Genomic DNA, 26,438 nt, shown 5'->3' with positions numbered 1-26,438 from the left:
CCCAAATGCAAACTGCACTGATACAGATCTGTCACCGCAAAATATGCCGACATATCTTGTTGTCGCAGAATAGAAACTGAGTGGGTTTATGGACTAAATGAATAAGACAAACACAGTGTGTGAAAGATGGAAATTTATGAAATGAATTGATAAAGAAAAATATATGGTGTAAAAATATAATGATTCTCTCACGCTCTCAACATACGATTGACCCAATCACTCTACACAAACATTCACACATTGAAAAAAAACCAAAAATATGAATTCAGTGTGAAATACAGATCCAAGAAACATCATGGACTGCAGATACGTTTCAAACAGTATTATATACTACAAGAGAGATTCACATAAGTATGGATTCTGATTAAGATTCAAAATGATCTTATATTCAAATGTTTTTCAAAATAATGTCATAAACTATAAGAGAGATTCACATAATCTCTTGGATCACAACTTAGATTCAAAATAATCTTATGAACATAAAAATGCACCCAATTGGAACAACAATTGAACCAAACGTATGCATCTAGACCCCTTGTACAGTCGCACGATTCCTTGGGTTGGCCCACACACTTATCGGCCGCTTGCACCCTTCATGGATCCACCACATACGTATGCACATATACAGACAGTATGCGGCCTCCTTTTGAATTAGCTACGTCTACGTCCATGGCACATACATGCGTATTGACAGCATGCAGCCTTAAATGTTCTTGAAGCTCTAAACAGCTTCAGATAGCGCTAGACATCTCTAGTCAGAGTCAGCTACAATAAAAACAAACTGGTCATAATAATAGTTTCTGTAAAATCTCTGGATATATGCTAATACATTAAAGTTAACCTCTAACAGTGACTTGTAGTTCAAAGTTCAAATCTGCATTGTAATAAATGCATTATTACGCGATAAGACATTACAAACCGAATAAGCTTCGCATATCAAATGAAATATTAATTTGACACTTACCCCTATGGCTGGAGAACAATGGAGAGCATACACTCCTTGACATGATCCAAAACAACCAGTGTAGGTTTAGAAATTGATCTTACTTAAATCCATAGGAGAGTGAGCAATAGTCGAGGTAAAATACCTGTGCATATCATGTTATTAACGTCCCTCGTCGCAAGTAATTTCCGGCGAGGTACATGTTAATACAGTCGCTTACCTGGAAAAACACTTACTCACCCTAGATAACATTGTACGTATGTACAACAAAAAATAGTCCAATAGTTCTAAGGCAAAACCAAGTTATTTTTTTTTGCCTAATTCTGTGACACTTGTTCTGTACAGTTTTTTTTAGGCATAATCAGTAGAATGATCAAAATACACCCTAATCTGCTTCACATTATGCAACAGCAGATCAGGGTCTATGTTGTTTGCAGTTGGAATGTGCTTTTAATCAAGTCTGTATGATACTTAAAGATCTGAAGGAATGAGATACTTAAAGTGTATTGGGTTCAGTAATCCGTTTGTTTTATAGATTTGATGACTTCAGGTAAATGATGTAATAATTTTAGAGAATGAAAAGAGGATTTGAAAGATAACATTTTGATTGATAATTGTTACATAAATGTTATTGCTACTCCTGTTGAATGGATGTTTTCAGCAATTAGCAGTTAAAAAGATGTGGTTTTGGCCAGTCGAGCATCAGGAACTTTTTTAAATGTATTTTTAGTCATTATTTAATTTTCCTTCGACAGAAAAATACAGAGAAGGGCAAATCAGCTAAGTTGAGACAACTAGCCGCTGAACTGGCCACTGAAACAGATATTCCAGAAGAGGAACAGGTACTGATGGATAGTTTGCATTTTGTTTTATTTTAATTCACATTGTGCATGTTCATACATGAAGAATCAATAATGTAATGATGCCATATTATGGTAGTAGTCAATACATTTCAAAATCAGATGATATCCTAGTGGAATAGACTGGAGAGAAACTGGTGGTTGTTATGGGTTTAATGTCATTTCTAAGTGCAAGATAGGATATACATGGCAGCCAGATTAACTGATGGAGGAAGAACCCAGGAAACCCCCAGTAAGAACCACCTGCACATAGGAAGCCACTGTCAGGCTTTTCACATACCTCTCTGAGATGGAAAAAAGGTAGCCCAGATTTATATTTAGTGCCTCAGAGTTCAAAGCCTCCATTTCTTTTTCTTGTTATGATCGATTCACTATATTCTAGTATGAAATATTTTTATGTTTTATTTTATTTTGAAAACCATAACAAGCCATGATATGTAATAGACCAAAGTAGCCTGTGGGACTACCTGTATCCTTTCTTACACAAATGATGGCCCATGCCCGCGATTCTTTTATGTGCATGTAACAATATTTTGAAAATTTTTGTGTAAAATTTACCGTTGACTCTTGTGCCATGGTTACAAACAACAACTACAATTACAACAGCAACATTGATCGAGTGTTTTTCTGGAAGTCGAATCTGGGTTTTTTTCATGCCAATATTTAACACATTTGCAATCAACGTAGGGCATGTTTAAGCAATCATCCGTGTCTTTGTGTATGTCAATAAAGAGAGTTTCTAACAAAGACATAAAGGTTCGACATCTATTTATACAATTTTCAGAAATAGTTTGTTGGAAAATCATGAGTGGACATTTTTTTAAAAATGATATCCAGAATTTAATGTTAAAACAATTTACACCATATAAATGCAGATTTACTGTAATAAACAATTAGTTGAAAACCTGTAAAATATGAAAAAGTGAATGAGGAAATGGTCAAGAATTTTTATTCATCTGATATCAATTGTTCAATAGTGAATAATTCAAAGTCAGTTGTTTTTATAGTAGTTTATTGTTTTCATTGATTTTAGTTTATGATTCTATCCTGAATATGCCTGTGGTCATAGGATCCCATTTTATTTTGAATATGACTACAGTCGTGCTCTACTATGTATGTGTGCAGTGTCTCTAGAATCATCACAAACGTGGTTGGGAAAGAAATTGTTGGCTTCAAAATCGATCGAGAAAATGATGGATGACAACTTAAATGTAAACATTGATGTTGATAGTGAGGGTGGTGACATTGAGTTGACGATTTGGATGATTCTGATGATAATATTGACTTAAATGATGGGTTAGAATTGAATCAAGTTGATGAAAGAGAGGATGCATGGCTTCATGCACTTTTCGACATTGATTCAGAGAATGAAGCTGGCTTTGAAGGCTTTTAAGAGGAATGAGTCCATTATGATTTTTCACCTCAGCTTCAGCCACGATTTAAATTGATGGAAGGAACAACTGTTCAACACCCAGAAGAAGCCGATGCACAACATTACTTTGGGATACTTTAATCTGGAAATAAATTGATGAAACAAACCATTACGCTGAACAGGCACGTAGAAAGAATTCCCACCACCACCAAAGTCACAAGATGGACGCCAGTCGATATTCCTTCAATGAAGGCCTTTACAGGCTTATATCAAATCTGTCACGAGTCATGATTTTACTGAAGGAAATGACAAATATATACTTATTTTGTTGCCAATAATTATGTCTTGATTGAAGATAACTTATTCCCTTGTCAAAGTTTTCATGAGAAACTGCACGCTGAAGTACATTCTAGAATGTGAAGTAAGCAAATTGTACCCGGTGTTCTGTTGTCCAATTTTAGTAAAATTATTATAACGTTTCAACTAACTGTGCAAAACTTCAAATTTGGTCCAAAATACTAGAAATAGAATTATCTTTATTTTATTCACGTACTATATGTATTAGCATTTCGTTCATCTTCATGAACGAAAGATTCACTGAACATCATGCTAAATTTTTATAATGTGTGGGGTTTTTCTTCTTCTTTCAAGTCATGTTTAAAATACATTTGTGTGCATGTACATTGGTAAATGATAACAAAACATATATCACTGTTGCAAATTTTATTACCTTTTCAGAGATAATAGTTTTGTAATTTTAAAAAAGAAATAACAATGTTACAGCATTTTTAGTAACATGGTGAAGGTCATCACAGTTTCTGTTGCTGTATGATGCTCCATTTTACCACATTGTATTTAGAATTGTTTCTCAGGAATCAGGCACTCTAGTTGAATTGGTAAACAGGATAAAATGGGTTAATGAAACTATTACCGCAGATCCTAGTGTGATCGGTGGGTGTCCAGTTTTCTCAGCTGATGGCAGCAAATCACCTACTCCTCAAAAATTCTTCCTAGAGTTTCCCTACATCATATGCACCAGATGTGGCTCTGTTATAGGTTTGGCCAGCAAAAAATAGTATGCTCTACACCAGTGTCTCACCTTGGTTTTGTAGGCAATAACACCATAGATATCATTAAAGTGATTGTATTCCAGTGTCTCAACTTTGTAGGGAAGAACACCAGACATTGATAAAGTGTTTGTATACCAGTGTCTAACCTTGGCATTGTTGGCAATAACATTAGAGACATCATAAATGTGTGTAATGTAGTTTACCTTAGATTTATTGGCAATTATCTGTGATTTAAATTCAAATGTATCAGATAATTATAACTTTTAGAAAGAAGATCCCCCGCCAAAGAAAGACAGGGAGAAGAAAGGCAAGACAGTTAAGGAAGGGAAGAATAATAGAGCAGAATTAGATGAGAAGAAGAAGAATGCCGAGCCGGTGAGGGCAATGGAAGGGGAGGAAGATGATGAAGAAGAGGTAGAAGAGGACCAGAGGGGGAGAAGCATAGAAAATGGGGATCATGAGGAGGGAGAGAGCAACCAGCAGGAAGAGAACAGTAAGAGAAGTTGTGATCTTCACAGTTTTATCATTCATTAATACTTTGTACATGGAGTTTTGAAATAGCTAATATTTGGTTTCTGCAGCTTCTGAAAGGTTTTGCACTGAAATGAGATATTTTCTGAGGCAGTACTTAAAATGTTATAATTTGAATCTTTTGGGGTATATCCTACTCTGCAAATTCCTCACAAAACAAAAGCAACTGAGACATAAAGTTTTGTCAGGTCCAGATAAAGTAAGTGAATTATTATCCTGTACATGACTGGTAAAATCCATACCCTGACGTATCTTGGACTGTTCATGTTCAAAGTCAGACAAGTAAAATGTTCCATGTTGCTAGCCTGGGACATGTGCTTCTTTTCCTGTTTTTAATTTCATATTTTGTAGTTTTATCTACCTTTATCTGACAAGTCATCTGGTGAAGCTTTTTTCACCTAGGTCATATGTCCCAAAGGATTAAGAAACAAAATCAATTTGTAATGAATTTGTATCCCCACCCCACCGCAGGTTCTAATAAAATGTTTTTTTAAAACACTTATGATAATAAAAAAAGAAAACCTTATATTGTTATCATTTATTCCTTTGTATTCATTATGAGCGTTAAAGAATAAAATATATCCCCTAGCTCCGTATACCAGTATATAGTTTTCGCTTCCATACCGTAGTGTGGATCACTTATGTATGATAACACACAATACGTTGTTCATTGACATGCTCCAAGGTTTTAATATGTTATCTGACTGAAAACTGGATCAACAAAATCACAAACAAGAGGGAAATAATTGATACCTTGAAGACAACCACATGACAATGTGTTAGGTGCAAAATAACCAAAATTAAATTATATCCAGGTCAACTATACAGACATGATTTTTCTCCATTTTAAAGCTGAATTCCACTTTTCTCCTGACTTGAATACGATTTGCCTTGATATAGTCCGTTTTTTTTATTATTTATATCATCTCTGATCTGATTTTTTAAAAACAGTCTGTTCGGTCTCATTCCACTACGACCCTTATATCGTTCCATATATTAGTTAGCCCACAACTCTGGTAAAGAGTATTCTGATTGGTCAAAAGTTTAAATTTATCCAGTGAACCTTCGTGTAATGGAAACTGATGGCAATGGAAAGAAGAAGCAGGGGCAAATTTGACCCCTGGATCTGGGGCACTGCCCCATGAGACCTCATTCGGGGAGGAATCTCAAACCCCACCTCCCATAACATTTTATCAGCTTTTTTGGTAAGTTTGTTAGTTTTTCAACTGATTATTTTGTTACATATTATGATCATAAATTGCACCAGGAGCATTTTTTTATGATTGTAAGAACTAGTATTTCGCCAACAATATGATCATTAAAGTGTACTTTGACCTCATTCCTCGACAGACTGATAAGATGGGGTCAAAAGTGTGAGAATTAGCATGACTAGTGCATATCTGAAAAAATCATGACTTGAGTCCTGGCAGTTTCTGTTTTAGGTGATGTGTTGCCTCTAATGATAATTTTTCACGGTATGAGAAAGCTAAAATAAATATTCATGCACCGAAAGAATGAATCATGCATGTGCAGGAGAAGGGTCGTATTGATGAGATGGTGCTGCAGCGGATTAAAATTTTAACTCGAGTACACAGTTTTATATTCTTTTTAAATACAATTTCAGTTGGAGTGCATTGTCCAACATGAAATTTTCGAATGATTTGAAAGGTGTCCCACAACTTACAACTTGAGAAAATGATGTGTCCCAGATCATACAGTACACAAAAAAATTACTTTCAAAATTAATTTATGATGTCCCAACAAAATATGTGTCCACTTATATACAGTAAATATGGCACCTCTTAAAGCTAACTCTTCATAAAGGTGAAATTTCATCTTTTAGACAAAGGGTAGTAACTCTTGCCAATTATGGAGCCAGCTTTCCCTTATCTGCATTCTTTACCTACATGGCAGTGCAAACAAATTCTGATGCCTGGGGCCCCACTAATTTCAGATTGGACCCATCCTGTATTTTAAAAGAGGTACCTGTAAGGCTTATCAAAAGAAAATAAGCAAATTTGTCAGAAAAAACTTTGATTGCGCTGATGAAATGCAGCAGTGTATTTTCAGGATGTTCTCTTACCTGCCATAACATAGCGCAATCTGATTAAAATCAAATCACCACTTGAAGTGGAGATTGTAACACTGCATGGTGTACTAAAAATATGTTTTGTTCTCTCAAACCCTCCTGACATGGTCATGTTTCAAGAAAACAATTTTCAGTCATCAAAATAGTGTATCATAAACAGAAAACAGTCATGTTGTAGCTTATGTAAAACTATCCTTTGGGAAGTTTAAATAGCAGTAATGAAATGGCAAGGAGGTCAGGCATAAACTGTCATTTCATTTCACATATTACTTAATTGGCTGTCAATAGTGTGTGAGATGTGTTTGAAGACTGCATTGAGTGAGCCCATTGTGCTAATTTGGATGAGTATGATCAGGACTTGGAACAACCCAATATAGGTAGTTCAAAGAGTTCTAGATGCATGTAGGAGAACTGAAGTTATTAAGTATCATTGCTGTGAAAATGTTTGAGCCATGTGTATTACATTTTTTTGACAAGTTTGTGAACAGCATTAACATTTCTTTGATATATAACACACAAAGCATGGTCTTTCAGTTGTCAATATAGTGTTAAAGTGTGATTTGTGTTTTAAGCTAATTAAAGGAGTAATGAGCTACCAACAGTATCCATGAAGCCCAACAAAAATAAGTTTCAGAGCTGGTCAACAGAGTTTTACTTTGTGAAGCACCCTGGCAAAAAAAAAAATAAGGTGGGGGAGAGCAATTAATTCTTTGCACATACAGCAAAGACATATTGACATGCGCAGTTTGGAATCCAGCAGAGAATTTTAACACCAGGACCATCCAGTCTCTAGTGAGTGTAATGACACAAACTGATACTTCAACCCCCTATTGAATTTATTTTGAATTTTAGCAACTGCAACATTGTGTGACAAAAATTATTAAAAAGAGGAAATTTTGGGCATGTGGAAATTAGAGTTCGGGCTTGTCTAATTTCATTCAGGGCTTGTGATTTTAATAAAGTCATCAGCCCTGGGCCTGTGTTTAAAAAAACATTCTTTGAGCACTGCACAGTGGTAGATGAATGGGCTATGATGGCGTTGCATCACTGTTACCTAGGGGTATTGCCTGCCTCTCCACACTCTACCACCATACATGATAATAAAGGGCTATATATCTGTGACTCAGAATACTAAAGCTTTTTCCAGAAAGACAGGTACCAGCCATGTCTTCACTTCTTAATTTGGACTCTTCGGCCATTTTCCAACTAGTGGAAAAATTGGCCACCTGCTACCACCACACATGACTGTAAAGTCAAAACATTGGTTGACAATGACACCTTTTCAGCTGCTTCTCCAGTTGGCAAAACTCAAAGAGATTAACAGTCAGCTGCCCAAATGTTTTTGTGATCCAGGGAATGCTAAAGCTTTTTTCGGGAAAGCCAGGTACCAGCCAATTCTTAATTGTTGAATCAGCGTTCTTTGGTGATTTTCAGACTGGTGGAAAAATTGGTCAACCAACATGATTTTGAGTCTATTGCCCAAATTGTTTGGGGTCATAAAGAGAGCAACTCACCATGCAAGAGCTAATGCATTGACTTCCTCTGCCAATCTTGAATTAATATGTTGTGTTTCATGTATATGCACCATGTACCCAGACTTTAAGAGTGACTCACTCCAGTTGGCTCAGCATTGCTGTTTGGTATCAAAATTGAAGAAATTCAGGAATTACCCTTCAAGCTGGTTGTTCCACATTTTAGAAACCTGCCATCCGAAAACAACAGAAGGATCCCCAATTATGACTCTATGAGAAATAGTTACATTAGAGGCCTTGCATTTGAATTTTTCTTCTTTGGATTGTCCTCATGACCTACCTTGCAAAAATTAGTAAACTAATTTTATCAAAATAGGAAAGATCACCACATTTGACTACTGCTTTTATTAATGTGAAAGATCCCTCTCTGGCAGAAAAAAAAGAGTCAAATATGACATAATTAAGGGACAAAAAATTTCAGCCACTCTGGGTTGATAATTATCCATGGGTTGGATTCATTGACCCTGCAGAAAATATGTCTTGCAGCTATTGCAAACAATCTGTCAAACTGGCATGTGTTGGAAATTCAGCTAGTTTATTTGTCAATGTAAATTACAAAATCAGGATTTAATCAACCAAGACACATGATAGTTTTGGACCTGTGTAGATTAGTATTGGTCTGACACTGGCCAGCGTGTGCTGAAAATCTCTTTAGTGAAAATTACATTATGAAGGGAGGACAACTGCTTCATACAGTATACAGAGTTGTCCTTCCAACAATCTTTCATAGAGTTTGTGCCCTTCAGGTCATCTGATACTTGACATTTCTTCATGTTTTCTGGACCCGATAAACATGGATCTTACATGCTTCTACAATCATTTGGGAGGTAATGTGGGCTTACACCTTCCTTCCATCAGTTTTGATCACGACAATAATTAAGAAATGAGGATTTCAATATCTCTGATTGCCTAAGATGGAAAAACTCCTGATCAGTGTTCAGAGATTTCATTGCTATGATTTATGCAGTTTTTCTTTCCTTGTAAAAATATTTCTTGTATCAGAAGGAAATGAGATTTTCAGTATTCCTGTACCTGCAAACTGTAACATCATTGCATCATGTGTTTTAAGTCTTGAAAGTTTAATGTCTCATTGTCAAAGTCTATCACAAGCCAGTCTATTTTTTTCATACAGTTGTAGTCCCATATCTCTGTGGTCTTTAATGGAGTTAGGTTAGAATAGACCTAGTGACAGATTTCATGTGAAGTCATATTTGGAGAAATATTTCCATAATTGATGAATTAAATGTCAGAGCATGTAAGCAAGGTACTGCTGCATCTTGAAAAAGTAACGGTAGTACCATGGTCTAAATTTATGGCTGCTGTCAAGTACTATAAGGTAAACAGCTGCACTTTCAGAAAAGGAATCACAACTACAACAACCTTAATATTGTGTTTCAGAAATTGTGCAGGTGTTAAATTCATTCCCTGCAATAACAATCCAGTTGCATCAAATGCCTGTTAAGTTTTCACACATTATGTCAACTTTTTATCTTGTTTGGCCAGCATTACTTAAAAAAGAAGAAAGAGAAAAGACTCAAAACTCCTTAATCAGTGCTTCACCAAATGTACCAACTTTGGCAATGAACATACTGGCAAAATGTATTTGGCTACTGTGAGGAAAATTAATATTCTGGTCCTGGTGATTTTGCTTCACAATGATGTGTGTATATGTTTCATATCAATTAATGTATAACTGTTTTTATTGCAGAAGATGCCAAGGAAACTTCAGAAGAGAAGCCCAGGCTGAGTAAAAAGGAGATGAAGAAACTAAAAAAGAAGGTTTGTTGTTATTCCTTACATTTGACAACCTTATTTATCACCCCATCCCCACCCCCATGACAGAAAAGTGATGCAGAGTTTGGGCCCCTTAGTATTGAGTATACACATATTTTAGTATAAAACAAAGGGTATTAACTTTTGTACAGTGTATCTCTCAAGCTGTATCAACTAGGCCATCAGTATTATCAGTACTTTGATTAATTTGATTAATTTTAATCTGCAACCCATCTGAAGCACATGACTATCAAAAATGGTATCCCAGTAATATCATCATCATTAACTTTTCTATGTAATTCTCATGATCTTGGGTTAAAACTACATTATCGAGTAGGCTCAGTTAGAACTACATTCGAAAAGATAGGGAAACCTGTCCATAGTAATATTTCATTGAACCATATTGAAGTGGTCATTATAAATAAGTGATTTTAATTTTTGTTTCAATGTGTATGGATTTTTGTATGAGTTGTACCCATGGAACTTGGCATTTCTACACAGATGGTCTTTAGAAGCAAGTGATTGCTGTAGCTGTTCTGACTATTTATTAATCATATACATGATTTTAAAGTGAGATAAGTTTGGAGATTTTAACAAAAAAATCTTGTTTATGCCTTAATATATTCCCACAATAATAATAATAATAATAATAATAATAACTTTCTTTAGATGGAGTATGAGAAGGAACTGGAGAGTTTAAGTACCGACAACATTAATAACTTCTCCGTATCCCAAGCAGAGAAGTCTGCCAAGGCTGCTACACTGGAAAACCAACAGGATATCAAGGTAAATACATGGAAGATAATTCCATTTTATATCATTGTAAATGTTTAAACTGAAAAAATGAAGAATTTGTTTTAAACTGAGATACAAGTTATTACCCTGCACATAAAAATGTAGTCAGTATAGTATTCACTTTATGTGTTTGCCCTTCTGTCCACCTGTCTGGATTGTAAGTCCTTTATTGCTGCATCTGTAACTAGGTAACTGGGTGGAATTCTCAGATTCACAACAGAACTCTTTTGATGAATATATAAATAGATTGTTTAATAATGGATGACTTGAATGAGCAGCTAATTATGAAAATGTGCATATATATATAATCCAAATATTGGATTTAATTAACATAAGAACGCACAGACTTAATGATGAAAAATACAACTTAATTAATTTAGCAAAAATAAAGAAATGGGGTGAATGGTTCACAGTGATCTGATAATGAAACAGTGGATATAGTTTACTTAGGTAGTAAAGGGTGTAAACTTTTACTCATGTAGTAAAATGCATTCACTCAGGCAGCAAAATTATGGTGATTAAAAAAAGGGACAGATATACAACTTATCTTTACAGTCCCAAAGGATACACTGGGTTTTACGAACCCCAAAATTAGCCCATGGCTAACAAATTACATGTACAGAGATACACTCTGTCATCAGTACACTGTTTCAGCTCCACAGCTGCTACAGTTCAGCTTCACAGCTGCTACAGACTCGGAACGCTTCAGACACAGACATTCTGGTCTCTCCAGACACAGACAGTAGACATTCTGGACACCCCGGTCACAGGCAGCTCTACAGCTGAAGATGTGCAAGTCCTTGAAGTAGCCTGTCCACTGATAAGACTATTTCATACTGTAAAGAAATGTACATACGGTGAGGTATTTATACACAGACAGTCTGTGCAATGTAGACATTCGATTCGTCCCATTGAGAGCACTTCGCACATGGGGCATGGGATGAACCGAACTCAGTATCTCAAAATACGACACAATATACACAAATCACCCTCGGGTATCGTGGTACACAAAAAACGAAAACTCCAGTACATGTATTCAGTAAATAAAAGAGTTTAATTCCGTGACATCATCAGATTTGATTCATACATATAAAGCATTTGATAATTGGGTTATTGTGAACTTTTTGCAGGATTTATTGAAAATTGCTATTTTAAAAAATGTCTCGGCTTTAATTTTGGTAACCTTTCGCCTATTGCCTCCCAACTTACCTTGAAGCGTGTATCTTGAGATGAAAACTTGTCTGTGTTGCTGGGTGCATCTTGAGATGAAAACTTGTCTGGGTTGCTGTGATCTACTTGTCGTAGTTTATTCAGCAATGCCTCTTTTCAGATTTGTACTTGATTACCTTAACATGGAATTTTTACTGTTATATCTTTGGATGAGGGTGTTGCCACAGTGGCAGTCAAACTTTTACTACTATAGTGGGGATATAAACTATAGTACTTTCTTCTCCCACTTATGAAATATATCTGCCCTCACATATGTTATTCTGAGTTATATTTCCATAGTTAAGGATGTTTCATTTTTCATTATTTTCATCCATCAGTTCCTATCTCAACCCATCAAGAAGAACACTGCATAATCTGTGTAGTTTTATCTAGGCAACATGGATGTGCCATAACAGAAGTGGATGAAAAAGAACTCCAGCCAAGTATGAATATATTTTTAAAAATAGTTATCGACAGGAATTGTGCAAGTTGTCAGTGACTGAACTGACAAGATCTTTGTCTGTTTGATAGTGTCACCCATACAGTAGTTGTTAAACTCTACAACAAATGCTACAAGGTTTTAATGAAAAATGTCTGATAATAGTTTAAGTAGTGATTTTAACTCACATGACACTCATATTTATGTTTGAAAATGATAGACATATCAGGGATAGATGAGTGTAGATTGTACACTATTATTAGGTGACAGTCAAAATTTGAGTTCAGTATCTTTTACTGAATTAGACTTCAAGCTTTCAAAGGTCACACAATTCATGATTGAATGCAGAAATGTATGTAATTTGGATTGTTTATGTAGCTTTAAAAAAAATTCAGTCAGATCGATATGATGTCTGCATTGTGGTAGTTTATAGTGATGTCTAGCACTGGGTCATCATGCCACAGACATGTAACTTGTTGCCCCACCCAGTCACATTATAAACTGTCGTCTCACAAAGCATAGTAAATTCACAGGATTAGCAGTTAATCATCCTATTTTGAGCATTATATCATACCAGTTAGTATAGTGAATAAAAGCACGATCAATGAGACTTGACTGTAGTCTGTATGCTATAAATTTTTATTTCAGGTGGAGAAGTTCTCAATCTCTGCCAGTGGAAAGGATCTATTTATTAATGCTAGTCTGTTTATCACAGCAGGTCGGAGATATGGTCTAGTTGGACCCAATGGGTAACATTGTGTTTTTAACTCATAGATTTTTTCCTGTTAAATCATTAGTTAAACTACAGTTAACATCAGTGAGTTAAAATTTGGCTTTTATAAAAAGAACTGCTTAATATATCCTTACCATGTTGGTTCATGGATAATTTTACTGGTCATTCATGGATAATTTTACTGGTCATTCTCAGTATTTGTTTTACAACAGTCTGGACCATCAATTGACAGTGTCCAAGAAAACCAAACAATATATTTCATGGCTACCTGCATCTGAAAATGTAGCCGATGGACTTTTTCAACAGTTGGGATCAGTAGTCAGCCTGTGTTGTAGCTTGTGGGCCTGCATATTAGAAATGGGCAAACATCATAGAAATGGACATATATTAGAGAAATAGACATACATCATAGAAATGACATATATTATAGAAATAGGCATGCATCATAGAAATGGACATATAGAAATAGGCATACATCATAGAAATGGACATACAGAAATAGGCATACATCATAGAAATGGACATATATTATAGAAATAGGCATACATCATAGAGATGGGCGTATGTCATATCAAAGGCATACATTTTAGTATATGTGTGTGGAAATTTCCTGCTTATGAAAGTTGGGCTCTTCACAGTAGCATTATCTCTTTTGCCAAAGTAGTGATAGTATAATTTGAGACAATATAGTAATAGTATATAGTAGTAGGAATCTAGTGGCTCACTTCTAGGCAAAATGCCTTTAAAAGGCTTGTGATGTAAAATTGTGCAGTTGATTCATAGTAGATTGATAATATATATGACATGTACTAAAGATTGATACATAGATGCATTCTTAACCTCTGTCCATAAATTGTTCTCCTCTGGTTCCTTAGCTAGAAGTATACAGAATAATACATAACAATTAAGGGCTGCTTGTACAACATCAATGAAAAGTATAAAAATGCTTATAACCGAAAAGTGGTTGACAGAAATGATTACTTTATTTTAAAAAATATAGGTATTTACCCATATTAAACATTTCAGGCTCAGTAAGCCATTTCATGAGTACTCTAAAGTGGTCTAAAAAGAGCATTGCTTTCAGACTTGAATGAGTCTGACATTTTGACATGAAAATGTATCGCTCAGCAGTTTGATTGAGCAAATTGTAAATTTGTTTGTGAAACTGATTAATTTTTACTAACTACTAAAGTACTGATTGGGTCATGCATACTTGGCAGATTAAATAAAATATTCTATTCAGTATTTTGGTAACAGTGGTAGTTTGATATACAATCATTCATGTTTCCGCAAAAAGATATTCATGTAGGTTTATTTTAGGCACTGTGATCTGTGATTTTTCTAGGCTGGCATCATTCAGATTATACTTACAAAATATTTAAAAAGATCTGGATTTGAGTAATGGGTAAAATTTGAAAAACCCTGACTTGAGTAGCATAACAATGCCGATAATGACAAAACTAGTTCAGTGATCCACCTTGGTCCCAGCTTTGTGGGATTTCCCTCCAAAGCCATGAATACATCTATTCTTCTGTTGCTAAAAATAGTTAATTTTTCTAATAATAATGCACTTTTTGTATCTTTTTTATTGGTCTTTCACCTTGAAAGGACTGAGTCAATGAAAGGGGCATAATTACAATACTAATTCTAAAAGAAAATGATTAAACTCAAGTAGTTACCTCCCCTGATAAAGTTTGACTGCTTTTGTGGATGACATGAAACAATACAGAAATATTTGCTTTGAAAAATGTTATTCTGAGTTAAGAAATAGAGAAGAAAAGACAAAACAAATTTGATTCAGATTACATGCATTGATATTGGTACTTATATATGGTTATAAAAAGGAATATGGTCATCAGTCTCTCACAAATTTAAATCCGTCACATGTATACTGGTAATGTAGCATATTGCCTAAACCCTCAGAGACACTAGTATTAGATGTACACAGTTTGTACAACCTTGAAAAATCTTTGAATTGGTTGAAAAGCTAATTTAACGTTTCCCAAGACCTCTTGAATTTGTGTTAGAAATATAAAACTTTGAAACTGATAAAAGCATCAACATTTTAAATTCAGAGTTATTAGTGTTTATACATTTAAAAAAAAAAAAATAAATTCAAGAAATGGGGAAAAAATTGTATGAATCAAATGACATGACATGGGTGGTTACTAGATGGAGTAGCATTCCTTGGCTCTAGTGGTGCTACTTAGTTATGTAATATATTTTTTCTTTTACGTTTGTACCTTTAAAATTTATACAGTGATAAGCAAAGTAAAAGTGAAGAAAGTTAAATTTTTGGTAAGAAGAAAAACTTTTTAAGTCCTTGAAAACTCAAGAAAAATGCTCGTAAAAAGCAATTTCTGGGTATATACCTCGACTTACTAATGTCTAATCTTTTTATTTCATTATAATCAATTTTGGAATGTAAATGACTTAGTAATCTTTTATTTTAAATCAGTTTCTAAATGGAGATCATGAGGATATCTCAGTATGCCTTGTCACAGGTATTACATAAATGTAACTTTGTTCATCCAGCAGTTCTTCCATCTGTCTTTGACAAACTTGGTTCAACCAGCATTTCTTCCATCTGTCTTTGACAAACTTGGTTCACCCAGCATTTCTTCCATCTGTCTTTGACAGACTTGGTTCACCCAGCAGTTCTTCCATCTGTCTTTGACAAACTTGGTTCACCCAGCAATCCTTCCATCAGTCTTTGACAAACTTGGTCAGGTCTTATGCAAGTTTCTCAGTCAAGTTAGAACTTAGGTGCTTAATTTTAATGTGAAAATTGTTAGGTTTCTCTCACTCTCTCATTCTGTTTCTATAATTTTAGCGGTCATACTCCTTTACTGCATAACTAGGAACTAACAGTATTCACAGTGACAGACATTATTTGTGCATTTTATGGACACATTAATCCTTTTCCTTTATTCATGTTAGGTTTTGGTCTGTTTCTTGTACAGAAGTGTTCTCTTTATGTTTTACAGTTACGGCAAGACAACCTTGTTGCGACACATACAGCTGAGAGCCCTCAATATCCCTTCAAATATCGATGTGCTCTATTGTGAACAAGGTATATTCATCTTGATTGTTATGGCTAAGCACAGGTGGCATGCTGAACTGTCACAGAGAACTGCATCCAGATTAAAAAAATAATAAATGTGTATGTTTTATTATTAGAATTTTCCAGTTGTTTTCGAATGTATCACTGCAAAATCCTAAAGAATAAGCAGTGGCTGATATTTTGGAGTTATCACCAGAGCGTGATGTGATTTAAAAAAATAACTCTGATCTGAGTGTTATTATGATTTTGAAATCTTTCCAATACTTCATCAGCTGGAGACAACTAATCTGTTAATTAACTTCAGGGGCCATCAAATTATCAACAATTTTGAAAATGAAGCCAGCTTGGCTTCTAAGAAGCACCTAATTAGGTTTGTGTGGAATCACTCATGAGCATTGACATGACAGTTGGTGGACACCTTTTGCATTGGGATAGATGAAGGAATACCACATACATGATTACATTAAGACCCAATTAAAAGATACAAAATTAAATATGAATTGCACTAACAAGACTTTTTAAACTGGTATTTATTTTAAACAGTTTTGTCACCAGTATTCATTACCAACATTTTCATTAATAGATATTTTATCATGTGTTATTTATTGAGAAAATCAGGGATGGTCCTGGCTTTTAAAAAGCTGTCGCCAAAAAAATCGCCAACCTCAATATTTTGTCGCCAATTTTCAAAAAGTGTCGCCAAAACAAGTAGTGTACATTTTTCCAAGTGTTAATTTAGTCTATTAATGTAACAGGCAATGAAAATTACAAAAGATGTGTTAGTTAATACTTTAATTACAACAAGCATTAACAAAATGTTACAAACTGTTACATGAAGATCTGTTGCGATTTTAGAGTTGCCCACTTGTTAAATGCAGTTTCAAAGTCTAATTTTTCACATCTGTACATGCTGATTCTCATTAAATTCTCGAGAGATGAGATGCAGAGCTTATTTCTGATGTCAGTTTTTATGAAGTTCATCTTACTGAATCCAAGTTCACAGTCTACAGTGCTGACAGGTGACACCAGTAGTCTCTCAGCAGCCCCCCCCCCCATAGCTAGCATCCCAGAGCTTGTAGTGAATTGCTTCCTAAATCCCAAGAATGATCACTGAATGCGGTATAAATTTTCTCGACAAGGAAAATAGGATCTCCATTCCCACGAATGAAACTTACACGAGTCAACACCTGGCAATATTGGACCGTATATATAAGCATAAATTCACACCCAATTTAGGGATTCTTTCACTCCTGTATTTTGAGAAATAAATAATTATTATTAATTATGCAAAACTTTTGTTGTTTTTTTTTTTGCTATTTCTTGTTGTGGAGTTTAAGTCTCTGCAGCCGTAACACGGAATTGATGGCAAAAGGAAAAGATCAATGAGTAAAATGCTGCACTGGCGACAGATATAATTGTGATTGAGATTTTTTTCATTTGCTTTGTATTTATACACAGTCGGTACTTCAAAGGTTATAAGTTTTCTATGAAGGTTTAGCAAAACTATTGTATTGGTATATGTATAAAAAAAAAAAACACACAGAAGGATTAGCCATACAGTTTAATTGTATCTGTTATTTGCGTCTTCAGAAGTCGGTCAGTTGTAGGTATAGTGCGGTAGCATAATTGATCACAGCATACAGTACTCAGCCCAGATGTCAGCATAAGCAGATTATGATGTAACAATGCACTGTAAAGATGGGGTTGTCAATACGAACAAAGGATCGTTTGTGTAACAGATTGATTCCAATGCATTGCTTAGTCAAGTTTGTGGCTTCCTTTTGTTCTCGCTTTTAATTTATCCAGTCCAAATCCATGATTGTGTACAAATTAAATAACCAAAAAGTATGTCGCCAAAAAAATCGCCAGATGGGATATTTTTGTCGCCAATAAGGAAAAAAAATCGCAATTTGCGACATTGGTGAAGCCCAGGACGATCCCTGGAAAATAATTTTGTTAAAGAAAATGTTGCAGAATGTGATTTATCATTTCATAATGATTCCTAATTTCCATGAACTGACCACCATTTTTATTGATAAAATGAGTGATAAATCAAGCTATCTTTGTCCAATTGTGATTGCAATTTTATAAATATTTAACAATATAAGCATATGGAACCCACTCTTGCCATGTCTTCATGAGTTCACTGGGTATGCTAAAATGAAGAAGTGGTGTATTTACAGTGTTAGAACTTTTTTTTAAAATTTGCACCTTATAGTCAGTATTATGCTGACATACCCTTAAAGCTCAATACAGACATATTCTTTGCTGCCTATTTGTGTATTTTACACAAATGAATGAAATATTTTTTAATTATAAAAGACAATTTAAATGTAAGCATTTTGTCCCAAGCTTTCAGCATATTGTTCTTTTTTGAGCACACTCCCATATTTTTATGGTGACATATTTGGTCAATATAAATTATGTTGTCAGTACAAGTTCCAGATGATTGAGAAGATGTTATTACCATTTTGTTGTGAGAACACATGCTCAGATAGAGCTATGTAATCAAAAGCACCCTGAATTACTGTTGTTCTGGGTCACTGATCCATCTGATGCATTGTACAATGCATGGTTAATGTTCTGATGACACTTTTTGTAAGGTATTGTATTTTGGGTACTTTATGCTGGTCATGTTACACTCCATTGAATTTAAAAAAGAATTTAGATCTAAACCAGGAAGCAAAATATGCTACTTATTTGGTTCTTATTTTGAGGCCCGGTACTTGGATTATGTTACAAACATTGATGAATAATATCTATTGGTTTTGTTAATCAGTTCTTCACTTGGAGTAATATAAAATCATGTCTTTCTTAAATACTGATATATTTGCAAAGAATGAGGACATTGTTCAATTATTTGTCAAGATGTAGAATATCTTGACCTTGTTAATAGGAGTAGAATCTTGTAAAAAAAATTAATTCCCACTGTAACAGTGTGTGCTTTTCCACCTTCAAAGATATTCCCCATGTGGTTGATCTCTGGCGTGATTAGAAAATATTTTTGTTACAGTTATAGAAGAAGTATAATTTCCCTTTCTTCCTTAGAAATTATTTCCTATGTTTAGTAATCAGTCCCTATATTTTTTGGCTGCAAATAAACAAAAAAAAACATTTTCCCAGTCATTTGTATCATTGAGTAGGTATTATTTTCTGATTTTTTTGACTAACCTTTCATTCTCTGGTTGTTCTGTGATGTGGAAAACAAATTTTTCAAATTACGTGCAATTATACAATAAATATTTCATTTTCATTTTCATCTAGAGGTTGTGGCTGATGACACCAGGGCATTTGATGCTGTTTTAAAATCTGACAAAAAACGATTACACCTGATAGAGGAAGAAAAGAAGTTGATGGAAGAGGCGAACAAAGGGAATACCCATAACACTGACCGTCTTAATGAGGTAACTGTGGCATTCTCCATACTATTTTTTTAGTTACATAGTAGGAGGACAAGTCTTTATACATAGGAGGAGGACAAGTCTTTATACATAGTAGGAGGACAAGTCTTTATATGCCCCTCAATGAATGTGGATTATAGTCTTACCCTTATCTATCCATCAGTTTGTCTGGTCAAGTTTTTCATTTAGGTTTTTCAGGAGGGGAAATAAAGTTTTGACATTCTTGTCCAGAGACAAGTAGAATTTTAAATTGTGCAGTAAAATCTATTTTATGACGATATAACAAAATATAAGATTGCATCCAGATTAAATCCAGATATTCAGTGTATGCAACAAAATGTTTTTACAATGCACACTGCATATAACTATATATATATATATATATTATAAAGTTCTACAATGCCTATTGCATGGTGTTTTACTTGAATGTTTATGTTTGCTATTTGAAAACAGATTTACAATCTGACCATTTTCCTGTCCTTGTCCTCATAGAGGACCTGTGTAGTACACTGGTAATATACTTGCCTGACACCTTTCTTGGCCCAGGTTTAATGATGCATTGTAGTAGCTGCATATGCATTGAACGTAAATTGGGGTGGATTATGTCACCAATATAAGCATAGTTGGATGTACATGTAGGTATCATTCACATTTTAAGGCCATGATAAAGAGTCTGTGTTAAATTTGAGTAAAAGGTGTGTGTGTGTGTGTGTGTGTGTGTGTGTATTTGTTACATCTTATCAGGGCTGATGTTTGGGACACAGTATTTTAATGAATCTATGACTCCATTTGATTGGGTTTAATCTATGCTCAACCAGGACATGTCATTGTGGAATTTACATAAAATAGATGCCGATTCCCAAGGAGAGAAAAAAGAGATTTAATGTGCCAACCACTTTAGTCAAGGATTGTATTTTTTTATGAATATGAAAAAATTCCATGAAGTGATCTTTTACAAGTCACTATATTCCGCCAATCTCTTTTCCAAAATTCTTATGGTGAAACTAGGAATTGTCTGGAAATAAATTTATTCCATAATATTTCTTGGCTGAGAACATGCTACTAAACTGTAACAGCCTAGATGAAAATAGGATACAAATTCAAGTATTGAGGTACATTTGACTTTAACCCTTTTTATGAACATTGTTGACTAAAGTAAAAGTTTTGTAATCTCAACTAGTTTTGAAAGTCATGTTCTTCCAGTAGTCGTGTGATCTTGAGGTAGCACCATTTTGCATTTGTGAAGGAAGCCAAGTTTTGATAAGAGTTGGTTATGAAACGAGGGATAGCTAATCTTTAGATCAACTGGTCATGGATTAGACAAGCTTATGGGACAGTCAGTCATCCATTGTCTGTCTCTCTGTCGATTAGCACAAATTTGTTATCACTACTTCGTCTATACTACCTGCAGGATATCCATGAAATTTTATACACATTCATCCCATGGTCTAGTTAGTCCTAAATGAAAATGGTTCTGCTCAAACATCCAGCTATCATGGAACATTTTTATCGCTTCTCCAGAACAAAAAGGCATGTCAACATGGAATTTTCACCAGAAGATTTGATGATGTCTAGTTAGTTCTTAAAATAAAAAGAAAACAAGTCTGTTTGGACATCAGTATGGCTGCCACAGTAGCCATGTTGAAAATCTTGTTTTCTCTACTCCATTTGAATGGATGTTCCTATCAATCTTGAATTTTCACTAAACAGCTTTTTTATGATGTCTAGCTGGTTCTAAATGAACATAGTACCAATCTGAGATCAAATATGGCTACCTTGTCATCTTAAAAATCTTGTTATTGCTACTCCTTCTAAATGGAAAGTCGTATCAGCATGGGGTTTGTGCCACACAATTTTTTTATGATGTTGGTACTAAATGAAAATGGTGCCACCATTACATACTTTAGGCAAAAAAAGAAATTAGTTTCCAATTGCACTGGTTTTAAAATTAGGGTGGGTAGGTCATTTATTATTTTTAAACATATATTTAATGCCCTTGTTTTCTATCCATTTGAGGGAGGGGGGAGCTTGGGTCAGCATTGAGAAACAGATAGTTGGCCAATTGGAAACATTTATTTTTTTGCCTTATGGACACCATATCTTGAAAAAGTTGTTATTGCTACTCTTCTTGAATGGATATTAGTATTAGCATAGTGTTTTCAGTTAAAGACTTCTTATGATGTTTAGCTGATCCTAAATGAAAATGTTGCCAATCTGAAATCCAGTTTGATCATCACAGCAACCATCTTGAAATCTTACCGCCACTTCTGAATGGAAAGTCATATTGGCATAGGATTTTTCACCAGAAGACTTCTTATGGTGTCTAGTGTGTCTTAAGTAAAACACAGCATTGATATGATATCCAACATGACAGTCACAGTATCAAGGGTATTCACCAAACGATTTTGTATGACAAGTTGGTACTAAATGAAAATGGCGCTGATCTGACATCCAGTCTTGCCACCGTGGCAACCATGTTGAAAATGTTATTGTTACTTCTTCTAAATGCAGACATGATTTTTCTCCGTTTTAAAGTAGAATTCCGCTTTTCTTCTGACTTGAATCAGATTTTTCTTGATATAGTCCGGGTTTTTTTTATATCATCTCGGATCCAGTTTTACTATGCAAATGTACATGATTTGTTTACAAGTGCTGGCATCTGTGTCCATTGTTTGTTTACCATAGAAAGTAGTTCCTAAATGCACATTAATGCAATATGAAGGTGTGCAATATCGTAAAATACTGAATGATACTGACAATGTAAAGTTAACAGAGAAAAAAATTAGCATATAATAATGGTCTTATCTTGAATTGCTGGAAATTCTTTATGGCCAATAGAATATCAGACTGCATATTAATCAATATGATCAAATAGATAATGATCCATATGAACAAAGCAATTAAACCCATAAAAGCCCAGACAAAAGTCAAACAGAAAGTGAAACTTCCATTATATCATTTTATGAGATTGACTGATTATGATCACACCATTGGCCTCTTGGCTTCTTCTTTCTCAAACATTTCTGAAACATCATGCTGAGTCATAGAGTATTTGAATGAAGTTCGTAGAGCTTACTGCACAAATCCATTAATATGTTTTTAAAACAATGTTAAAATTCTTGAAATGCCTCTGTCTCTTGTTGCCAGATATATGAAGAGCTGCGAGCCATTGGTGCAGATTCTGCAGAACCACGGGCCAGGCGTATTCTGGCTGGTCTGGGTTTCACAGCAGAGATGATGGAGAGAAAAACAAGAGACTTGTCTGGTGGCTGGAGAATGAGAGTTTCATTGGCTAGGTCAGGAATGATAATAATGTACAGTAATAGCTCTTAAATAATAACAGATACGTTGTAATAAATAAGCTCGATATTTCATGACTTTAGCACTCATATCTAGGGACTATATTTTAGAACACGTTATCAAAAAAAAATTGTTTTACAGTTTTACATTCAATCATTATTTTTATATCAGGGCAGTAAAACATACATGGGACCCAGGGTAGACACTTTTAATGTGGGGTACTCAACCATAGATAAAATTTAGAATTTTCTTATTATTTTAATATGAATTCCGCGAAATCACAGTACCCAAGCATGTTTTAAAAAATCTGCCTTCCCTGGGTACCATGTATGTTTAAACAGAACATCCCTCAGTACATTTTCATGAACTTACATTTCAGTGACACAGAAGTTTCACAAATACATTACCCGCTACATGTATATCATCTTTTGCAAGATTAGTTTCATTGGAAAATTTACAAAATACTTAACAAAACTTTGTGACTTACTGTAGATTCAAGTAAATTCTATTCGTGTACATACTAATAGGATGCTTATTCCATACAACTTTAAAAAGTTGAAGAAGTCAAGCCCAGATTTTTTATTCAAGTTTACTATGGTTGCATACCTGTGACTCAATTACATTGGTACTCAGTGAATAAGTCAAGTGATGTAGAATATTGATGCATGAGATATCAAAGTTTTTACTGTAGTTTTTTTTTGCAGAGCTTTGTTTCTGGAGCCAACATTGTTACTACTGGATGAGCCTACAAACCACTTAGATCTTAATGCAGTCATTTGGCTTGACAAGTATGTATTTCATTTTTTTTACAGTCCTAGCTTTATCACAACATAATCCTTAATATGCCAACATAAATATTCTTATAGAAAATATTGTTTACAGTACTGTTTATACTCACTTGAAGCTCTCCAATGGCCTAAGTGATTAGAGCATCTGCCTCAGATGGGGGAGGTTTTTTGATCGAACCCCAACCAAGTCATGCCAGAGACTTATTAAAATGGTACTAGCAGCTGCCTTGCTTGGCACTCACCATTAAGAAGTTTGCATTAAGACTGATTGGCCTTTTGTCAAAATAATGTGACTGGGTGGGACATGATGCTCCAGTGCTAGACATCACTATAAACTGCCACACTGCGGACACAGTAGTGATATGACAGAAATTGTTTAAAAGCTACATCAAAAATCCAAATCAAACACATATGCTCACTTGTCAAATCCAACTTCAAACTTATATAATGCAGCAGAGGGTCTGGAACTATGCAGTTTATTAGGAGTAAAAAGTAGAATAAACATCATAGACTTTGACCTGCATGCAATTTATATTCCTGTAGATCAGGGTCTGTGTCTGTTTGCCATTGGACCAAACTTATGAGTAAGCATATAAGTGGTGTCCTCTGCATTTAAATGGTATTATGAACATTGTTGGCTAAATTAAATTTCTAAACATTTGAAAGTATGTGTCTTGTCTTTGGGAAGAATGTAAATTACACAAGAACCTTTTTAGTTCTTTTTTTTTCCTGCTCAGATGCAAAACTCATGAAACTTTTATGAAATATGTGGTAGCATTAAAGTGATATATGATGGCAGATATCAATTCTGTTGAGGATTACATAAATATTTTGTTGTTTGATAATGGAAACATGCTAAATTATTTTGTCATTTACCAAGGTTTGAGGACTGCATTTGGTTATTGTTTCAAGGAGGAAACAAGGTATGCAGATTACTGTATTTTGTTTATGTATATTTGCTAATTTCAATTTGTAAGCAGTGTGAGGGCATTTTCAAGTACTGACCAAATGGTTCTGGAACTGGTCAGTACTTGTTAACATCAGGGCAATGTAAAGTTACAAGTACTGACCAGTTCCAGACCATTTGGTACTTTATTAGAATTTGTGAAAAAGGATGATTATGATGATTTGAGTTTAAAGATAACATTTTTATAATCCTTAACCTGTCAGATCCAGAACTTCTCAAACCCATTGCCAAAATTGATTTCAATTTAGTCAGCTTCATTTGGTATGAGATGATCAGAATTTATTTTGTTTTGTTAATGTTAGTCAGGCAGCTTATAAATAGTTCACTGTATTCATTTGCTTTACTTTTTTGTTCAGTTACCTCCAGATGTGGAAGAAGACTTTGCTCGTAGTGTCACATGACCAGAGTTTTCTCGACAATGTTTGTACGGACATAATTCATCTAGATCAGCAACAACTCTTCTACTATAGAGGAAATTATAGTATGTTTTATAAAGCATTTTGTTAACAAACACTACCGATTTTTAAACTTAAACAATATTATATTGTATAACAAACATATCTTGTATGCTCCAATGTTAACCTTATATGTTCTTGAGAAAGAGAAGAACCTGGAAAAACTTTAAACTTTGGATGAGTGACCATATATCCTTGTATTTGTAAGAACCAAGCATGGAACATACAACTACTAAGGTATTAAGTGAGGGCGTTACATCTTTAAGTTGGTCTAGGTTTGGATAGTAGTTACAGTTAATAGTTCAAAGAATGTGAATGATTGCTTGGTATTACTCTGGTTACCTTGTGGCAGATCCCAAAGATTACACTAAAATATATAGAATATATGGTAACTTTGATAACTGTTTTTGTTTGATTTGAATCAAATTATGTAATTTAGGATTTGTTATCCTAACTAATAAAACTAAAATGTTATAGTTTTTTGTCAATTAGGAAAGATTTTTTTATGTAAAAGAGGGTAGGTGGGGCTTAAAACAAATAGTGGAGCTACTAATAGGTCATACCACTCATGTCCAAAGTTTCAGTGTCTATTGCTGGTGTGTAAGGGTACATGGCTGTCCCTCCAAGGTCTTTCATTTCCTCCAAGTTAACAAGTGATTTAAAATGTGTATTGTTCAATATTTAAAATGTGTATTGTTCAATTTTTATGGGTTTTTTTCTTCTTCTGAAAAGCTGTATTTTTGTATAGTTATTAAATCTTACAAAGCTTTATGATGATATTTGTGGGTAGCTATGTTGATATTCGTGGGTAGCTACAAGAGTTTTGTTGTTTGGGTAGCTGACTTGCTTTCTCAATGTTGTGGGTTCAGTACCTGCCTGGTGTACCAGAGTCAGACACCTCTGTGTGTGCATTGGAAGAAGTACATTTTACCATTCCCATATGATGTTGTAGGCAGCATCTTTGCTAGCGAAGGTTCTGATGTTAACCTATCTGCACCTTGCACATTAATCAGATATTTCAGTGCTTTGGTTATGTGAATTTCATGGGGTGCAGCAGTAAGCCACAACATAGTCAAAATCAAGTTGTTCATATTTGAACACTGTTGCTACATGATCA

At 34.5% G+C, this 26,438-nt stretch overlaps 1 protein-coding gene across 1 annotated transcript in view; it reads left to right on the top strand.

The window, feature by feature from the left end:
• The window catches only part of LOC149778345 (ATP-binding cassette sub-family F member 1-like), a 61,651-nt gene that overhangs the window by 3,396 nt on the left and 31,817 nt on the right, over nucleotides 1–26,438 (top strand). The window contains exons 2-11 of the mRNA XM_089939167.1: nucleotides 1,699–1,785; nucleotides 4,513–4,738; nucleotides 10,106–10,176; nucleotides 10,840–10,956; nucleotides 13,262–13,362; nucleotides 16,334–16,419; nucleotides 19,675–19,814; nucleotides 22,959–23,107; nucleotides 23,816–23,899; nucleotides 25,223–25,347. Coding sequence (XP_089795293.1) covers nucleotides 1,699–1,785; nucleotides 4,513–4,738; nucleotides 10,106–10,176; nucleotides 10,840–10,956; nucleotides 13,262–13,362; nucleotides 16,334–16,419; nucleotides 19,675–19,814; nucleotides 22,959–23,107; nucleotides 23,816–23,899; nucleotides 25,223–25,347 — 1,186 coding nt within the window. The remainder of the gene's footprint in view (nucleotides 1–1,698; nucleotides 1,786–4,512; nucleotides 4,739–10,105; nucleotides 10,177–10,839; nucleotides 10,957–13,261; nucleotides 13,363–16,333; nucleotides 16,420–19,674; nucleotides 19,815–22,958; nucleotides 23,108–23,815; nucleotides 23,900–25,222; nucleotides 25,348–26,438) is intronic.

Source organism: Sinohyriopsis cumingii, chromosome 17 (assembly GCF_028554795.1).
Source record: "Sinohyriopsis cumingii isolate HCF-2022 chromosome 17, ASM2855479v2, whole genome shotgun sequence".
NCBI classification, from domain to species: Eukaryota; Metazoa; Mollusca; class Bivalvia; order Unionida; family Unionidae; genus Sinohyriopsis; species Sinohyriopsis cumingii.
The sequence above is the reverse complement of the archived record's forward strand: the minus strand, read 5'-3'. Positions and strand labels throughout refer to the sequence as shown.